The 19,401-nt window shown below is 26.2% G+C and overlaps 2 protein-coding genes across 7 annotated transcripts in view; one reads left to right on the top strand and one right to left on the bottom strand.

Moving 5' to 3' along the window:
* Positions 1-19,401, bottom strand: part of LOC127290448 (uncharacterized) — a 52,699-nt gene that overhangs the window by 22,490 nt on the left and 10,808 nt on the right. For 2 of the 4 annotated variants that reach the window (XR_007844349.1, XR_007844351.1), the window contains exon 15: positions 7,153-7,306. The exons of the other annotated variants lie outside the window; for them this stretch is intronic. The gene's annotated coding sequence lies outside the window, so the exon portion shown is untranslated. The remainder of the gene's footprint in view (positions 1-7,152; positions 7,307-19,401) is intronic. 4 annotated transcript variants of the gene reach the window in all.
* Positions 384-19,300, top strand: LOC127290447 (uncharacterized). 3 transcript variants are annotated; one of them, XM_051319006.1, is made up of 2 exons: positions 384-590; positions 3,273-7,109. In XM_051319006.1, the coding sequence occupies exon 2, from the start codon at positions 3,368-3,370 to the stop codon at positions 6,833-6,835; it is 3,468 nt and encodes a 1,155-aa protein (XP_051174963.1). In that variant the 5' UTR covers positions 384-590; positions 3,273-3,367; the 3' UTR covers positions 6,836-7,109. The 3 variants fall into 3 exon arrangements, with proteins under 3 accessions (XP_051174963.1, XP_051174965.1, XP_051174964.1); XM_051319008.1 differs by lacking the exon at positions 3,273-7,109 and adding an exon at positions 15,838-19,300 and having other exon boundaries at positions 411-590; XM_051319007.1 differs by lacking the exons at positions 384-590; positions 3,273-7,109 and adding exons at positions 10,194-10,463; positions 15,838-19,300.

The raw sequence follows: 19,401 nt of genomic DNA, 5'->3' as shown, positions 1-19,401 counted from the left end.
TAATATAAAAGAAATTTTTTTAAAAAACTTAAAATTAAATTTGATAATTTCTAATTCGAGAAATCTGTTTATTTTTAATTATTTAAAATTTTCCCAATTTAATTTATAATTATTTTATTTAGAAAAATGTTTTTATATGTAAATTGTAAAGAAAATAATTATCACAAAATGCAAATCACGTTTTTAGCAAATAACTATAAATTTTTTAATATTATCTTTTTCGGAGTAATAACAAATATTTTTTGAAAATGGTTATTTTTTATTAATTTCTCATGAACTAAACATTTTAGGAAAACCCTTGCATCATAAATATTTTAATCTATTTTATTTTATCTATATTCAATTGTAATAACTGTTTAACTAATGTTCACTTTAATAACAATGTATTATAAGTTATCAGAAATTCTTTTTTTGAAATAATCAGAAAGTACACGTGTACATTTTCAAAGTCAAGTATAAAGTAACTATAACATTTAGAATAAGACATTGCTTTACTAAATATTGTATATGGATGTTTTGTCTTGACAACGAATTACCTATACATACAGATTCTTGTAAGCTAAATAGCATTTTACATCAGCAAATACCAGGTATGAATCTATTACTGATTGTAATATTTATAACGATTGAAATATTTATAAAGTTGAAGGCACTAATTATAGAGTATATCAATTGTTGAAGTTAATATTTATCAATTTTTATGGGTACTTTAAAAATGTTTGATCACAAGTCAGGATTTTTTTTAACCTTAATAATCTTGAATATTTTATGTAGCATAGGATTATTTTAAAAATTGATAGATTTAAATAAATAACGTACCGTCAAAGCGGGTAACTCCGGACACATTTTTGAAAATATTTTGTATTTTCCTTGTACCTAATAGTTTTCATAAGAAGTTGGCAATTATTTTATTTTATTGAACATCCAAGAAATATAATGTAACAGATATATTAAGAATAAAAATGCTCAAAGAAATTCAAGAAAAAAATTAATTTGGTACACGGAGAGAACTCTGTAGTGATTATTATACGAAACATAACCTAGATTAATCATATAAAAGAGTTGCAGCTACTTTTTTTTGAATTCAAGTGAAAGTCGCTACGACTCTTCCATATGATTAATCTAGGTTATGTTTCGTATAATAATTACCACAGAACTCTCTCCGTGTAGAAATAAATTTTTGGAGGTTATTGCACTTTGTAAAAAAAACTTATTTTTAATCGAATATATGTAAAGTAAGTGCTATTTCTTTTTTAAAATTTGATCTACTATTCATTGACATAAAATTCACACTGATTTCAATAATCTAGATTCATAAAATATTTCGTAATATGTGTTTTATTTAAGGAATTGTAATTTTGTAGGGTAAATTCGGACATAGGATTAATATGTAACGTAATTGGAATAACACTATAGTGTTATTATTCTGACAGCACAATTCAAAAAGCCCTTTCGGAGGTTAGGAGAAATTTATTGAGCATTCTCAAAAGGGTGTTTTCTACCCATAAAACTCAAAATAGGGCGATTTAAAAATTACGTGTCAAATATTTTTCGATGGTTTAGTAGTATTGTACGGTCGTAAATTCTTTGGCAACGAGTTACATTTTAATATAACCCTATAAAAACGGCACTAAACGTGAAAATAATAGTAATAATAATAATAATAATAATAATAATAATAATAATAATAATAATAATAATTTGAACCATTCCGATACTATTCATTTCAAATGTTGCGACTGTATATTATTTGAAGTTAGTAAGAAAAAATTATGAACGTAAACAAGTGGCGATTATACTGTTTCAAAATCTTTTGGACTGAATCCTAAACAGTTTTAGAATACTTGTTCAAAAATTTCATCCTGGATTCGCATTGGTAGACTTTTAGGTCTCGATACAAAATTCTAGTACTCCATATTTAAATTTTAATATAAAATTCTAAAAATTAATTATTAGCCTTAAAATATCTACAGTTCACTGCTATTTCTAAAAATTCGTTTTTTCTCCGTGAATAATGTCGATATAAAATTTAAACAGGTCAATATACGAATTGCAAATGACTGAATTATCTTTGGCATTTTATAACCCTCATCTTAAATATACGCTTGGGTTACCGACATAAGGGTATTTTTAAAATGCTCTAATTTGTAATTAGTAAAAATTCGTGAAGTAGGGAAGACTGGGGCTAAATGTTAAATTTTCGAGAAATATTATTTTTTGCACTAAATCCTTTAAGGCCTAGACCTAGGCTTGGTATAAATTTTTTTGTAGCTCGGTTCATTGCATTTTGTACAGTGTCATTTATATTGATACAAATTGTGTTTTTTGTTTACTTTTGATGTATGACTGTACAGATATTGACAATTTCATCTATGAATTGAAAACTAATTTATTGACTTGTATTATACAATATAATTTTTAAGATTCAAAATATTGTTGTAGTCACACTAAAAACATAATAAATTACAGAAGGTAGTAATACTATTAGATTTAAAACAAAATTTAAATCTAGTAAATATTTTGATTTTTGATAATTTTGAAATTATTATTAAATTTTATTTAAATTAAAGAAAGTTTTTTCGAATCAAAAACCCTATTTTATATTGTAATGAAAATTTTATTTTGAATGAAACGAAATAAGCTTAACAGGTTTCTTTAAATCAACAAAGACTTTTTTTAGTGTCAAATCCGCCATTATCGATCTAATATTTTTCGACATCGATATAATGTAAATTGCAGTGTTTCTGCACTGAATGCTGCAAAATACATTACTAAAATATGTGCATTCAGGATCAGTGTACCGAGATAGTTCTGTACAAAAAATCTGTACCAAGCCCAGGAACTCCAGCTCTGTACAAAAGTGTTTGTACATTCCGGACTCTATACGTAAGATATTATATAGATCTATCTTGTATGGTAGTTGGTCCTCAACAATTTTTTATAATGAAGTTCGTGATGTTTTCACGAAAAATATATGTTATGTCCTTTTTTCTAAAGTTTAATTTTGTTAACATTCAGCCTCATGCTAGGGTTTTGGATGTGTGATTCTTTATACTAATTATTTTACAAAATAGCTCGTTCTCATCATAAAACTTTTTGCCATGTAGTAACTCACTTATTAGAATAACTGTTACTTTATTATTTTAGAATATTATTGTATTCTTTTATGTATTTAACAATTCGTGTACCTACTATGTAAATAGAAGAAAGAAGTTATTCTTCTATCAATTAAATTTTTGATATTATTCAAAAATCTTATTTCACTTTTACAGATTGTCAAAGACAATTGTTGAAAAGAGATTCAACAATCAACATATTTCTGACACTTTAAAGTCATTTATGAAAAAAATAAAAAGAATCACTCAATATGGATACAACATTTTCAAGCAATCCTCTAGCAGCTGTACAGCTTATACCAATCTTCAATTACTTAACCATACTTAGCGATTTTTTATTCATAGAAAATTACTTGATCGAAGAGGACCGATATAAACAAGTTCCAACTGTTAATGGACTCTATAAATATTTGGAAGACCATAATGGTAACGAAACTATGATAGTAAAACTAATTCGAAATTTGTTACAAGGGAGCGATTTGTACGGAGAACAAGATAATGAAAAATTTGATGTGCTTTTCATTAATACTATGTTTGACTATATCATTAGTTCTCTTGTATTTGACAAATATGGAAATATTTACGGCTTCTTAGCAGACACAGTTCGCAAGACAAAAAATTTACAGTATTATTACTATTTACAAAAAGTAAAGGAAAATCTAAAGAATGCAACATTTGAAAATATAAATGGAACTAAATCAAGTCTTACTGAATTAGCAGTCAATAGAATATATACAGATATAATTTTACCAATTTTTCCTGAACCAAAGACTAATATCAGTATATTGTCTCTAGATTATATTTTTGCACAAGCTGGTTCCACTTATCTTCGACTTGGAAGAATAAATAAAACCTGTTATTATAATTTTACAACTTTTTATATTAAAAATTTTAATTTTGTAAACACTGATAAAAATTTATTTGAGGAATATCTAGCAGTGGGATGTATAATAAAAAGTCTACTATATCACAAACAATTAGATACTTTATCATGGAAATATTTTGCTTTTTCAGCACTTTTTTATTATATTTCTAATAATGATAAAGTAGAACATGAAAAAATAACAAATGTAACTTTTAATCCATTGCATTGGGAAAGAGCTTATCATAATTTATTTGAATATGTTAACAATGCTTTTGTCAAAATTGGTAATAAATTAACGAATGACTATATTTATAAACTTCACGTAGTGTTTTCGCATTTTAAAAGTCGTGCTGAAGTAGCAAAATATTTTATAAACGAATATTGCAAACAAATGACAGAGTCAGCGAAAGAAGGATTTTTTCATTATTACCTCGCAAGTACAGAACCAATCAAATGCGGTCATGAATATCCTCCGCCAGTTATAAACGATGGGTTCATAAATATAATTCATGATTTTGGTGAAGTATATGAAAAATATGATTTAGGAATAACACAACAGGTATTTAACGAATCGTTAACGGGAGATCTTAATAATGTTATAATAAATTTACTAATTATTAATGATAAAGTGGTAGATAGTAATTTTAAAACTTCACAGCATTTACCTTTTGACTTACTTGAATTCATTTACCCTAACAATAGAATTCCATATTACTACGCTTTAAAACGAGAAAATTATACTGCTACACTTATCCCACAATATTATAATAAAAACTACTTTCGACAATTGATTGGCCCAAATATTGATAGATTTATACTTTCTGCAAACCGTACAATTGTAAAGTTTCCCAATGAAAACGTAAATGAATTACGTGTAAGATTAATGAAGTATAAAAAGGATCGTTTTATGTCATATTTAAACTATTCAGACAATAGTCCAAAACAAAGTCAATGGTGGAAAGAATTTGGATTATCTTTGGTGCCATTTTATCCTTGTTTTTCAAATATCACAGGCTATCATGATGTCAATGAACAAGTTTGTGAGAAAAAAAACATAAAATTTCTCAACAAATTTACCAATGATATATCTTCACATTTGATACAACCAAATACACAAAACCTTCTTTCTTCATTTGGTACAAATATCAAAACAATTTTTTTAAATGAAACAATACAAGCATATGTAGATTCATTTGTAAATCCATATAAAAAAATTATAACTTTGTTCAATGATACAGCACTAAATACATTTTATGATGAATTATCTTTGCACATAGAGAAGCCACAATTTGAGATCTCGTCAATTACTAAAGAAGAAATAAATTATATATTAACAATAATTGATTATTTTGAAAAGAATATTAATCAATCATTTAAATTTGTCAACAATATGTTGACTACAATCCAACTTTTAAAAGATAAATATATTATAAATGTTGGTGATATTAATAATAAATCAAATATATCTTTGTTTGTAAATAGTTGGAATGGTGTTACTGGTTATGGTTACAAGTTTATACATATTAAGACATCAGAGAAGGAAACTGTAACAGCACAATTAAGAACTGATTACGAATTAAAAGATAAAATATTTATTTCACCTAATCAAAATTCATCGAAAGATCAAAAAGTATACACTAAATGGAAAAATGAAAGTCTTGAACTTAAATACGATGAAATATTTATTACAAAATTTTACAAGGAAGTATATCTTATTAAATCTAAAAATGGAAGTTATGTTCCTTTAAATAGAACACAAGGTCCAATATACGAAATTAATAATCAGCTTCGAAGAGAATCTATTAACATTTCCTTTTACGGTATTTCGAGTCAGGATCATAATGATGATTATTGTAATAGTGATGAATATTTACAAGAAAAGAAAAATTCGATGTTCTGTTCAAGACATCGGCGTTATATAAAATGGACTGATAACGTTTCGACAATAATAAAGAATTTATTAAAAAATAATAATGATAACTCACTTGATAGACAAATGCGCAATATATCTAGAAAATACTACTTTCGAAATTTATCAACATTAAAACTCTTCTTAAGTTATTGGTTAGAAGACAGAAACTACGAAAAAACTGTGAGTAGCATCAAAACATTAGACAAGTCTGGTTTATTAAATGAATTATTGTATGCCACAAGTTTGGATAACAGAGATATATCAATTGAAGAAGGTGAGAATAGAATAAATTCAAATTATACCTATAGAGAACGACGTAAAATTGAAGAGGAAATGTCACTGAAAAATATAATAAATAATTTTAATAATCAGAGGGCAGCTTATTTGGTTACACTTGAAGATTATTATGCAATACGAAATTTTGCTACAACTGGTCACGAGAGAATAACTGGTGATACAAATGAAGCAAAACTAATGAAACTAGCTCTATATAAATTGGCAATAAGACAATCTGACGATAGTAACGACGAATTTGATAAACTATTATTTTATTTCCAATCAATACCTGAATATACTTTTAGGAATGAGGTTTATAAAGGAAAATCATTAACATTACAAACATTTATATTAACATCAACAAAAAATACATCTGCCTTGAGATTTTCTGCACGATCAGCATCTGGATATAAAAATATTTTATATGAAATAAATTTTAATAACTCTTATGAAAGGGCAACAATTAAAGTAGATGTTCATGATACACAAGTTATTAGGGAAAGGAAAGTAATTCTTTTACCAGGTAGTGAATTTAAAATTGAAAAGATAGCGATATGCCCTAATGAAAAAATTGGTTCCTATTACGTAGTGAAATTAATTTTTACATCCAATAATACTCAAAACTATGAAAATATCCTGAGACAAATAACACAAATCAGGTTATAAATTTGTGGATATTTTTGTTTTTTTTATAACAGTTTGTAATTATATGTTTAATTACTTCTTAATTATTAAATTATATAAAAACTGTTAAATCATATGATAGATATTAATAAATTTATATCAAATTACAAAAAAATATTTTTATTTCGAATTTTATGAACAAAACATTAATATGAAATACAATTTTTAAAAATAATTAAGTAACATTTACTTAGAATTTAGTTAATGAATTTTAAAAGAAAATTAATTATTTTTCACTATATGTTTTAGCAGCTTTTGTCATTAAATTTTTTAACCTTTAAAAGAATTTTTTAACTTACTTATTATTTATTTCTCTCAATTCAGAACAATTTCTCTTTTCTTCAGTTATGATGATTAGTCTTTCATTTTTGAAAATTATTCAAGGTAATTGTTGATGGAAAGCAATATTTTTCATCCCATCAAACATTATTTCTTGTATGTAATCTAAAATATCTGCAAACAAAAATTATGTATTTTTTATAGCTCTTATATAAGTAGTTGCCTGAGCTGGGTCCTCGGACCCAGACAACTTTTTTTCCATGTACTTCAATATATTCGCTTAAAAATCGTTATTCAGGGGTTTTCGCGATCGCTGATTACGAATCCGGTGTCTGTTTCCAAAAATTCAAAATGGACGATCCAATATGGCGGAAGAATTTTTAAAAAATCATTCGGTATCGCTTGAAAATCGTTACTTGGGGGTTTTTGGGGTCGCTGATTACAAATCTGATGTTACTTTCTCAAAATTCAAAATGTCGGATATATTTTTTTAAATTTGACGGTCTTGCTTAAAACTCGTTATTCAGAGGTTTTCAAGGTCGCTGATTACGAATCTGATATTAGTAACCCACACAGCACCGATAATTCCCTGAAGGTTCACTGAATGTTTTTAAGTTACCTTGGGAAAGTTCCATCTCCGCGTTCAGAAAAAAATGGTTTAAATCTTAAAATGTCCGCATGTGAGCAAATGTTTAAGGCAAAACTTGACTGAATATGTAAATTACATTTTCGTTGAAGGTTCAAAATGAAAGTAGACTTAATATATGAACCACTTTTACACTGGGCAAAAAATTTTTTTTTTAATAAATTTAATTACTGTTTAAATAATAGTCTACGTAATTGACATTTAAATAATGAAATTTTTAAATATTTTATTTTTAAATAGTTATCACAAAATGTAAATCACATTTTTCGAAATTAATCAAAAATGTTTTAATATTATCTTTTTCGAAGTAATAATAAAAATTATTTGTTTCAAACTGTTATTTTTTATTATTCTCTTATATGAACTAAACATTTTAGAAAAAATATTTACCCAGTAAAAAAAAAAGAATTAGGACTAATATGGCAAATTTATCATATGAACACTACTCACTTGATAAAATCGTCGGTGAATATGTCACACTTTCCTTTCATTTATTTTTTTTAAATTATATATTTCTTATTCCAAATCGGCTTTTTTAGACTTCGAAGCATTTATTTTATTCATTTATAATGCAAACTCGAATAAAGAAACGTCAATTCAAATGTTTAAGAAAAAAGAATTCACGGTAAGAAAAAAATAATTCACCGTAACGTTCCAATTCGGTTTTTTCGCCAAATCGAATTCAGCTTAAGTTACCACCAATTCTTATCGCTTACTCACAATTCTTTTTTTTACTGGGTATATATCAACTATCTAGTTTTGTGTACCTTGCATCATAAATATCTTACACAGCACCCAAAATTCCCTGAAACTTGACAAAACCTCACTCGGCGAGGTTCTATCAAGTTTCAGGGAATTTTGGGTGCTGTGTGGGATGATATATATATATATTTTTTTCTATTTAATTTTTATAATTGTTTAATGGTATATCTGGGCAAAGGATGTTTTTTTGTAGTTTGAAAATTTCTCTGAAATAAAAAATGATTTTGGGTTAAAATTTTAGAGAAATGATTTAGTTTGGTACAAGGAATCTCGCTGTTCGACTCATTTACTACAACTTAACGCAAAAATAATAAAAATAAAGCAATAAATAGTAAAATAATGTGTTCTATCATAGTTCATTCAGCAGCCACTCGCTAGAATTGGCGCTGTTTACTGGAGCACTGACACACTCAAGCAACGTGTGTGTATGCGCCGCCATGTTTCTTTTCATTTTTGTTTAAAAATGCCACTTTTTAAACTTCATTTTTTAATAATTTAACGCAAAATTATGTATTTTTCGGAGACGCTTGCTTTTCATCGAACTGTCAGTACGTCGAACAGACAAAATGTCGAATGGCAAGTTGTCGAATGGACAAAATGTCAAAAAGCCAATACGTCAAACAGGCAAAATGATTTTGTCCGTTCGATGTATTGACTGTTCGACGTCTTGGCTTTCCGACATTTTGACCGTTCGACGTCTTGGCTTTTCGAGGTTATGGCTTTTCGACATTTTGTCTGTTCGATGTATTGGCTTTTTGACGTTTTGTCAGTCCGACGTATTGGCTTTTCGACATTTTGCCTGTTTGACGTACTGACAGTTCGGTGAAAAGCAAGCGTCTCATTTTTCGGAGAACAGCGAGATTCCTTGTACCCAAATCTATTATCCCTCAAAATTTTAGACAAACATCTTTTCTCGTTTTAGAGTAAGATGTAGGTATACTACCAAAACACATTTTCCCATACTAGGTCACGTGGGAGGTTTCCACATACCCTTAACTATTCTTAATTTCAAAAACAATGTATTATAAGAGATATCAGAAAATTATTTTTGAAATAATCAAAATGTACACGTGTATAATTTAAAAATCAAGAATAAAGTAACTGTATATTATACCAGAAAAATTGTAAAAAATAATTTAGGAATCCACATAGAAACAAAATTGTAAATTCCCAAATTTTTTTATAGAGGATCCCACATGAGAATTTTCAATAGAGTTGAAACTTATGTTACTTTGACTTCAATGTTTAAAAGTAATTCTGAAAAAAAATAAATTGCGAACTCTTAGGGCACTTCATTAAATGATGAGAAGAATAAGACAAATCAATTATAATTTTGTATTGGCTATATAACAGTGTGTAATTAATTCCTGAAATTTTTCTTTCATTATTACAATTATTTTAAAGAATTATTGTTTTATCACGAGGAAGATATGTAATATAAACAATAATTGTTTGTAGATTAGAAAAAAAATTATTTGTAAATTTAAAAGACAATAGTTATCACAAAATGCAAATCACGTTTTTAGAAAATAACTATAAATTTTTTAATATATTTTTTTCTAAGTAATAATAAATATTTTTTTCCAAATGGTTTAATTTTTATTATTCTCTCATGAACTAAACATTTTGGAAAAAACCTTGCATCATGAATATTTTAATCTATTTTATCTATTCAATTGTAATAACTGTTTAACTAATTTTCATTTTAATAACAATGCTTTATAAATTATTAGAAATTCTATTTTTGAAATAATCAGAATGTACACGTGTAGATTTTGATGTTCAAGTATAAAGTAACTATAACATTTAGAATAAGACATTGCTTTACTAAATATTGTATATGGATGTTTTGTCTTGACAACGAATTACCTATACATACAGATTCTTGTAAGCTAAAAAGCATTTTACATCAGCAAATACCAGGTTTGAATCTATTACTGATTGTAATATTTATAACGATTAAAAAATTTGAAAATATTTATAAATTTCAAGAAATAATATTTTCACGTTCAATGCCGTTTTTATAGTGCGATAATTAAATTTCTTTCTTTGACAAAGAATTTCAGAGACCGTTAAACACTCTTAAGTGGAGGCACCACCTACAATTTCGAAAATAGTCAAAAATTGTGAAAGAAAAATATATTCTAATTTTTATTTTTTAAATTATTTAAAATATTAATTTTTTAATATTTTCTTCTTCTTCTTCTCTTTGTGTGACTTCTTGTCTTAGCACACTGTCAGAAAATTAAATATTTTAATTTCTAAAATGGTGAAAAATTAAAATTTTATTTTTTTGACCATCCTGTGTGATTTTAGGACCCAAATGATGCAAGAAAAAAATATAACCTCGTTTAATAATTTAAATTCAAGTGGGTGAAAATTGGGGGTGGTGCCTGCCCTTAAATCAACTTTTTTTTTGCTTGTAAAGTCATATAGAAGGCATTTTACGTGTAATGTCCTGAGTTAAAAAATTGATTTCTCGAAAAAAAGTGAAACTTGGGTAAATTGTTGTCCTACCTGATAATAAAATATTCTAAAAAAATTTTTTAACTTTTTTGAAATTTTGAGGGAGATAGAGGGGGTCAGTTTTATCAGTTTTCCCTGACACCGCCTACTATTTGAATTTTTTCTGATATGTCTATAAAATTTTGTTTAATTTATGAAAAATATTCAGTTAGTTATAATTATTTTAATGAAAGAGTTCAAAATTCTTCAAGTAACAATAAATATTATATATAATTTGAATATTTTCAAAATACTCCGTGAACATATTACCACACTGAGAAACCTTTTGGACTGCAGTGGAAGTCCAGAGTTGCCAATGACCCTACCTAAACACTAATGCGCTTGCGCTACGACAACTCTCTTATAGGTCGAAAAAAGCGCGCTTATATAAAATGCTTAATAATTAATTAATAATTAATTAAATTAAATTTTAAATTAAATTAATTTTTGTTATTTATTAATTATTTATGATATATACACTACCGTCCGAAATTGTGCTAACGCTTACACCGCGAGTCATTGAAAAACATACTCGCGTGAAAATAAAGATAACTCTGAGAGAAATTAACGAAGAGACTTTTCCCTTATAGCGTTGGAAAGCTTATTAAATTTCGAAAAAAATGATACCTATTATAATGAGATTGCTTTAATAGGTTTAAATATATCATGTTACAAAGTTGAAAAAATAATTGTAATTTTTTGCTTATTACCTACCTTGACTTTAACCTCTTGCATGGTCCAGGAAAATCGACGAAAAAAATTGTCCTCTAACATAATTATTCCTTGAAATCTAAGCTTTCCATATTGATTCCAAGAACAATAAAAAATATTGACGAGTTTGACAGTAATTGAAAAAAAAGGACGAGCGTGCACGAAAAAAAATTCGACCGTCAATCGCTCGATTTTCCCGTCTCGCTGCCTCGTTCGTTCGTGCGCCAGGGCCGAAACAGAGGATTTTGATTAGGCCCTTTCCGGGCACCATTAATTTCATTATTTTTGCCTTTTTGTGAACATAAATTATTTGTATAACGGGAAAGATATCATAATTGTGTTATAAGTTAATTAATAATAATAACAGTCATAAAGCAGAAATTGAAAAATTGATATTGACTGCAAGAGAAAAAAATATTTCACATACATAAAGATATTAATTTTTTAATCAAAATCATAAATAAAATAATTATACAATTAAAGTTTTGTAAAAATTAAAATATATTTATAATCATTAAACAATTTATTATTAAGAATCAAAAACCTCGTTGGTTGATCTGATTCGCTTGAAATTCGTTACTCGGGGGTTTTTGGGGTAAGTGATTACGAATATGATGTTAGTTTTTAAAAATTCTAAATGGCGGATCCAATATGGCGGATGACTTTTTTAAAAATTGATCGGATTCACTTGAAAATCGTTACTCAGGGGTTTTTGGGGTCGCTGATTACAAATATGATGTTAGTTTTTAAAAATTTTTAATGGCGGATCCAATATGGAGGACAACATTTAAAATTTGTGTAAAACTCAAAAATTTCGTTCACAGAATTAATTAATTAATTAATTTTAAAAAACAAAGTTTTTAATCATTATAAATTTGTGAGTTTTTTAAGTTTATAATCTTTTAAATTCTTAATCTTAAGTTCTTTATTGTGTTTTTCTTTGTCTCGCGTTTATTTATTGTGTTCTTCATTAAAGTAAATTTGTAAAATAAATAAAAAAGTTATGAATATTCTGTTTGCTCATTTAAAAGACCATAATATACCTATTTGTTTTAAAATCATACATTTAAAAATTCTGAAAAGCAAATCCGTATAATTTGTAAATAACTCATTCGCCATATTGGATCTGATATTTTGAATTTTTAAAAACTAACATCGGATTCGTAATCAGGGACCCCAAAAACCCCCGAGTAACGAATTTCAAGCGAATCAGATCAATTTTTAAAAACGTCATCCGCTATATTGGATCCGCCATTTTGAACTTTTAAAAACTAACATCGGATTCGTAATCAGCGACCCCGAAAACCCCTGAGTAACGAGTTTCAAGCGAATTTGATTAATTTTAGAAAAGTTTGTCAAATTTGATTTTGTTGTACTTTTTTTTGTCAAAGTACTTAACTTTGAAGTGAAATTGTTAAAAAAAATAATGCAGCCAGAAAGCTGCGGTTTAATGCGTTGGAAAGAGCGCCTTATTTACTATAAGAGTCAATAAAAAAATGAAAATCGATTTTTTCGAACCGTAGGTCCCTTTTAACTGTCCGTGTCACATATATTTAAACCTATTTAAGCAATCTCATTCAAATAGGTATCATTTTTTTCGAAATTTAATAAGCTTTCCAACGCTATAAGGGAAAAGTCTCTACGTTAATTTCTCTTAAAATTATCTTTATTTTCACGCGAGTATGTTTTTCAATGACTCGCGGTGTAAGCGTACATTAAGTAAATTAATATTTTTTTATTAGGAAGCAATATAATTAACAAAAAAATAAATTCAATAGTGAAAATAGTTTTATATTGTTTTATTAACGTTTTCTTCTTATTAAGGAAGTTCTCTCGCAAACAGAAATGACGAAGAGTTAATTATCAAACTTGATAAACTGATAGATAATGGTTTAAAGAAAATGTAGTTAAATTTTTAGAGGTCTAGGTGGATTTTGACAAAAGATATAAATAATTTTCTCTTTTCACATTTAACACGGGTTCTTATGGGAAATTGAATTTTTTGGTCTGAAATCTCAAATTGTGAAAAATCTGACGAAAAGATATTACTGGAACTTTATATACATAAAGTTTAATAGCCAATGTTCACTTACTTTTAATAAAATTGATCAGACCTGGCTTAGGAGACTCACAATTAATTATTTTGTCTAAAAAAAACACCGTATTTTGACAATCAGAAATTACTTAGCACAACGCTTGGCAACGTTGCGTCTTGTAGGTTAGGTATAGAAAAAGCGCGAAATTTGAAAGTAATATAAGTAGTATTACATATAATAGTATATTCTTCAAAGATTCATAATAATGAATAATAATTTGAATTTGCTTATAAAAAATAAAGATTTTTAAAATAATAAATTATTATTATTATTATTTAACGAAAATAAATCAAACAATAGCAGACAAGCGTTGAGCTAGTACTACGTGATACAAATGAAAACTTAAATGGGCATTGATTTGACTGACGTTGGAGGGAGAGAACTTCCTTAAGCATTTTATATAAGCGCGCTTTTTTCGACCTATAAGAGAGTTGTCGTAACGCAAACGCAGTAGCGTTTAGGTAGGGTCTACTAGATGATTTGAACTGATTAAAAAAGATTTTACATAAAATTGAAATTTACTTATAATGTTAATTTTGTAACGTTAGGGGGTAACTGAGGTGTAAATATACCCCACACATATTTCAATTCGATATAGAGCTTTTCTTGGAGCAAAAATTTTGCGCTCACTACCGTAGATCAACTGTCAGATGTATAAATTGAATTATCATTATGGTCCCGTCGCGAAAATATGATTGGTTAAGTCAGGAACATACTTTGAATGTTTGCTTGGGGTGTCTAGACACCCCAGTTACTCCTTCTAGGGTTATATTATTAAAATATTAATTTTGAAGAATTTTCATTAAATCGATTATCAATATTGCAAAAATTTTATTTAGACGAAAATTAATTTGCCAGAAATTAAATTTGATCAAATCTTAAATTGTACGAAACATTGTCTCGTAGAATATTAATTTTGTAGAAAAATATTTAGAGAAAATATTAATTTTGCAGAATATTAATTTTATAGAAAATTTAATTTGTTTCTCACAAATTGAGATTCGATCAAATTGAATTTCTGGTAATGTAATTAATTTTCGTCTAAATAAAAATTCGACAACATTGATAATCGGTTAATAATTTATTCTATAAAATGAAAGTTCGAACAAATGAATATTCTGCAAAATTAAAATTCTTTACAATTATTTTTCTGCTAAATTAAGATTTTTTTAAATTATACTATTCTGCAAAAAATAATATTCTACAAAATAAAATTCGATTAAACCATAATTCTAAAAAATTAGCTTTAGTACATAGTCATGCGTCTCAAAAGATTTGTTTTTTAGCTTTTTCATGCGTCCCGTTTATCAAATGAAATTTTATTACTTTTTATATATTCAGAATTGTTAAATGATAATTTTTTTTTTATTGTTCGAAAAACATAATTATATTCTTTTTTTTAAGGATTCAGTTTTTTATACGTGCCTTTTTATTGCTTTAAAATTTTTAACATTTATTAATTTTTATGAAAAATGTTAAATTTTTTTGGATTAAATAGAGAAAAAGTGAATTTGAAAATTGTATTTCCTATATTCGTAAGAATATTATATTCTTTGCGTCGTACTTAAAATTTTTATAACTATAACCAGAATGAGGGTAATTTCGTTGGACATTTAAGGATCATACTTCAGATTTTTCTTATTTTTTGTACCAATTATGAATTAGATATTATTATGTTTCAAAATATTTGCATTGCAAATTTCATGACATTTTTTTCACATGATCACAACTCCTTTATTTTTCAAAATTTTTAAAATATGTTAAGAACCTTTTTTACGTCAAAAACATTAAAGTTTAATAAAAAAAAATTTTTAATAAAACAATATATAATGTTCAAAAAAATAAAATTTTTTTATTGTGAAATATTATGAATTTAAAGTGTATAAATACGACTAGTCTGCCTTTATTATGTACCCAACCGACCATATATTATTGTCATATTCTTTAATTATTATTATTATTTAAGAGAGTTTTATTATTCACAGGTTGCCGAAGACAAAAAGCAATTTGAATGGTCAATAATATATATCTGAAATTTTTAATGTTCAAAAAGTGAAAAAATAAGAAAAAGTAACTAAAATGGATACATTCATTGTAAGCAATCCTTTAGCAGCCGTACAACTTATACTTATCTTCAATTACTTTAACCTACTTAGTGATTTTTTATACACTGAAAATTATTTGGCAGAAGTTAATCAAAATAAACAAATTCCAGTTGTAAATGCATTTTACGATTATTTCGAAGAGAATCATAATGATGAAACTATGCAATTAAAATTAATTAGATATTTGTTACGAGGCAGTGATTTATATGGAGAAGAAAATAATGAACAAATTGATTTAATATTTATCAACACAATGTTTGACTACATCATTAGTTCTCTTGTATTTGATAAATATGGAAATATTTATGGCTTTTTAGCAGACACAATTCGTAAGGAAAAAAATTTACAATTTGATTATTTTTTAATAATAATAAAAGAAACACTTCAAAATGCAACATTTGAAAATGAATTTGGATCTAATTCAAAACTTACTGAATTATCTGTGAATAAAATATTCAATGAAATAATATTGCCACTATTTCCTAAGCCCATGATGACTAATCTCAATTTATTGTCTCTTGATTATATTTTTGAACAAGCTGGTTGGACATATCTTCGACTTGGTCGATTAAATAATACCTATTATAATTTCAGAAATTCTACTTTTAATAATTCTCATGGAAATTTATTTGACGAATATATATTGGTAGGATACATAATAGAAAGTTTACTTTATCATAAACAAGTAGATCCATTGTCATTAAAAAGTTTTGCTCTACCAGCTCTTTTTTATTATATACTGACTGAAGATAAATTAAAATATGAAAGCATAACAAATGTAATTTTCAATCCAGATCATTGGGTTAAAGCTTATCATAATTTTTTTGAATACATAACCAATGCTTCTATTAAAATTGAAAATCAATTAAAAAATGATTCTATATATCAAATTCACAACGCCTTTTCAAACTTTCATAGTCATGCTTATTGGAGTAAATTAGGTTTATCAAATATAAACGGTTTGTTCAAGGATCTTATTCATGATTTTGGTGAAGTATATGAAAAATTTGATTTAGCAATAACACAGCAATTATTTAATGAATCATTAATAGGAGATCTTCGTGGCGTTGAAGTAAATTTGATAGTTACTGATGATAGACTAGTGAATGATAGTTTTAACAACTCGCAGCATTTATTCTATGACTTAGTTGAATTCTATTACACTAACAACAAAACTTCTAATTACTATGCTTTAATACGTCAAAATTACACTGCTACATTCATGAAAGAGACTGATGATCCTTTATATTTCGAACATATAACTGGTCCATCGCTCGATAAATTAAAACGATTTGGGAAGAAAAAAGTTTTAAAGTTTGCCAATGAAAATACAGATCAACCTTGGGAAGAATTAATGAGATACAAGAAACAACAATTTAAATCATATTTAACAAATTATGAAAATAATAATCTAACGGAAAATGAATGGTGGAAAGAATTTGGATTATCATTGGTACCATTTTATCCATGTTTATCAGTAAAAAATAACGAGACAAAATTTTGTGAAAAGAAAATTATAAAATTTTACAACAAATTTTCTTATGATATAACTTCACAATTAATAGAAAAAAAGACACAAACTCTTGTGTCCTCATTGGGTACAACTATCAAAAAAGTATTTATCAACAACTTTATAAATGAACATGTAATAGATATAATAGTTAACAAATCTAAATTGTCAAATTTTTATACAGTAAAGCATGCAGTTTACGAGATATTATCCTTGCAAATAGAAAAGCCTGAAATTGAGATTTCATGCATTACTCAAGAAGGAATAAAATTTTTATCAAATATAATTTATTATTTAGAAAATAAAATTAATCAATCATTTACTAACGTCAACATAACATTAAATAAAATAAATCAGTTACATAACACTTATAGTATGAAGATTGGTAATATTAATGGTAAATTAAATTATTCTTTATACGTAAAAACATTGGATAAAGTGACTGGTTTTGGGTACAAGTTTCTAAATATTAAATTATCTATTAATGAAACAATAAAAGCACAATTAAGAACTGGTTATAAATTAAAAGATAAAATATATATTTCACCTTATAAGAATTCATCGAAAAATCAAAAAATTTATATTAATTTGATAAATGAAATTTATGAAAATGAAAATCATCAAATATTTATGTCACCTATTCAGAATTCCACAAAATATGAGGAAGTATTTCTTGTTAAATTGAAAAATGGAACTTATATTCGTGACAATGAACCTAATTATTTTATATATGATATTAATAATCAGCTTCGAAATAAATTTATTAATATTTCATTTCATGGTATTATTAATTATATTCATGATGAAAAATGTAATAATGACAAATATTTTAAAAAAACGATAGACACTAAACTTTGCTTAAGACATTGGCGTTATTATAATTGGACTAATAAAAATGAGATGCGAGTAAGACATTTTTTTAAAAATAAAAAAAATCTTGGTCATAATAAAACTATTATGGAAAATAAAATGCGAAATATGTTGAAAATATATAATTTTCCAGATGATTTACCACTAATATCTGTTTTTGAAAATTGGTTCAAAAATGCAATCGGTGAAGAATCATCTTGGAGTAAAATCGATGTTTTAGATAAATCCGGTTTATTAAATTTATTATTGTACTATGTACGTTTTGAATATAAAGATATATTAATTGAAGAAGGTAAAAATAGAATAACTTCAATTTACACATTTAGAGAACGATATAAAATTGAAAAGGGAATATTAATTGAAAATATGATTAATAATTTTAATGAACAAAATGCAGGTTATTCGATGACATTTGAAGATTATTATGCCATACGAAATTTTGCTACAACTGGACACGAGAGAATAACTGGTGATACAAATGAAGCAAAAAAAATGAAACTTGCTTTATATAAATTAGCAATAAGACAAACCCGCGAGCTATATCGAAAAGAGGAATTTGATACAACATTATTTTATTTTGATTCAATACCTGAAGATACATTTAAGAATGAGGTTTATATAGGAAAATTATTTACTTTACGAAAATTTACATTAACATCAACAAAAAATATATCTGCCACAAGATTTTCGGCACGTCCATTATCTGGATACAGAAATATTTTATATGAAATAAAATTTGAAAATTCTTATGTAAGGGCAAAAATTAACGTAGATGTCAATGATAAACAAGTTTTTAGGGAAAAAAAAGTCATTCTTTTACCTGGTAGTGAATTTAAAATTGAAAAAATAGCGATATGCCCTGATGAAAAAATAGGTGTCTATTTCTTAGTGGAATTAATTTTTAAATCCAGTACTAGTAAAGATTATGAAAGTATCCTGAGACAAATAACACAAATCGGATGATAAATGGAGATATTTTTGATTTTTTTTTTTATAACAGTTTGTAATTATTTGTTTAATTTCTTGATGATTATAAATTATATAAAAACTGTTAAATCATATGA

The sequence above is a fragment of the Leptopilina boulardi genome, unplaced genomic scaffold, assembly GCF_019393585.1.
Source record: "Leptopilina boulardi isolate dan_hultmark-lab unplaced genomic scaffold, ZJU_Lbou_2.1 LbouV2_69, whole genome shotgun sequence".
Taxonomy (NCBI): Eukaryota; Metazoa; Arthropoda; class Insecta; order Hymenoptera; family Figitidae; genus Leptopilina; species Leptopilina boulardi.
Note: the sequence above shows the minus strand (reverse complement) of the source record. Positions and strands in the feature narration are given on the sequence as shown.

Excerpts from the sequence above, each read along its gene's own strand:
- LOC127290447 (XM_051319006.1), top strand. The coding sequence starts at position 3,368 with ATGGATACAACATTTTCAAGCAATCCTCTAGCAGCTGTACAGCTTATA.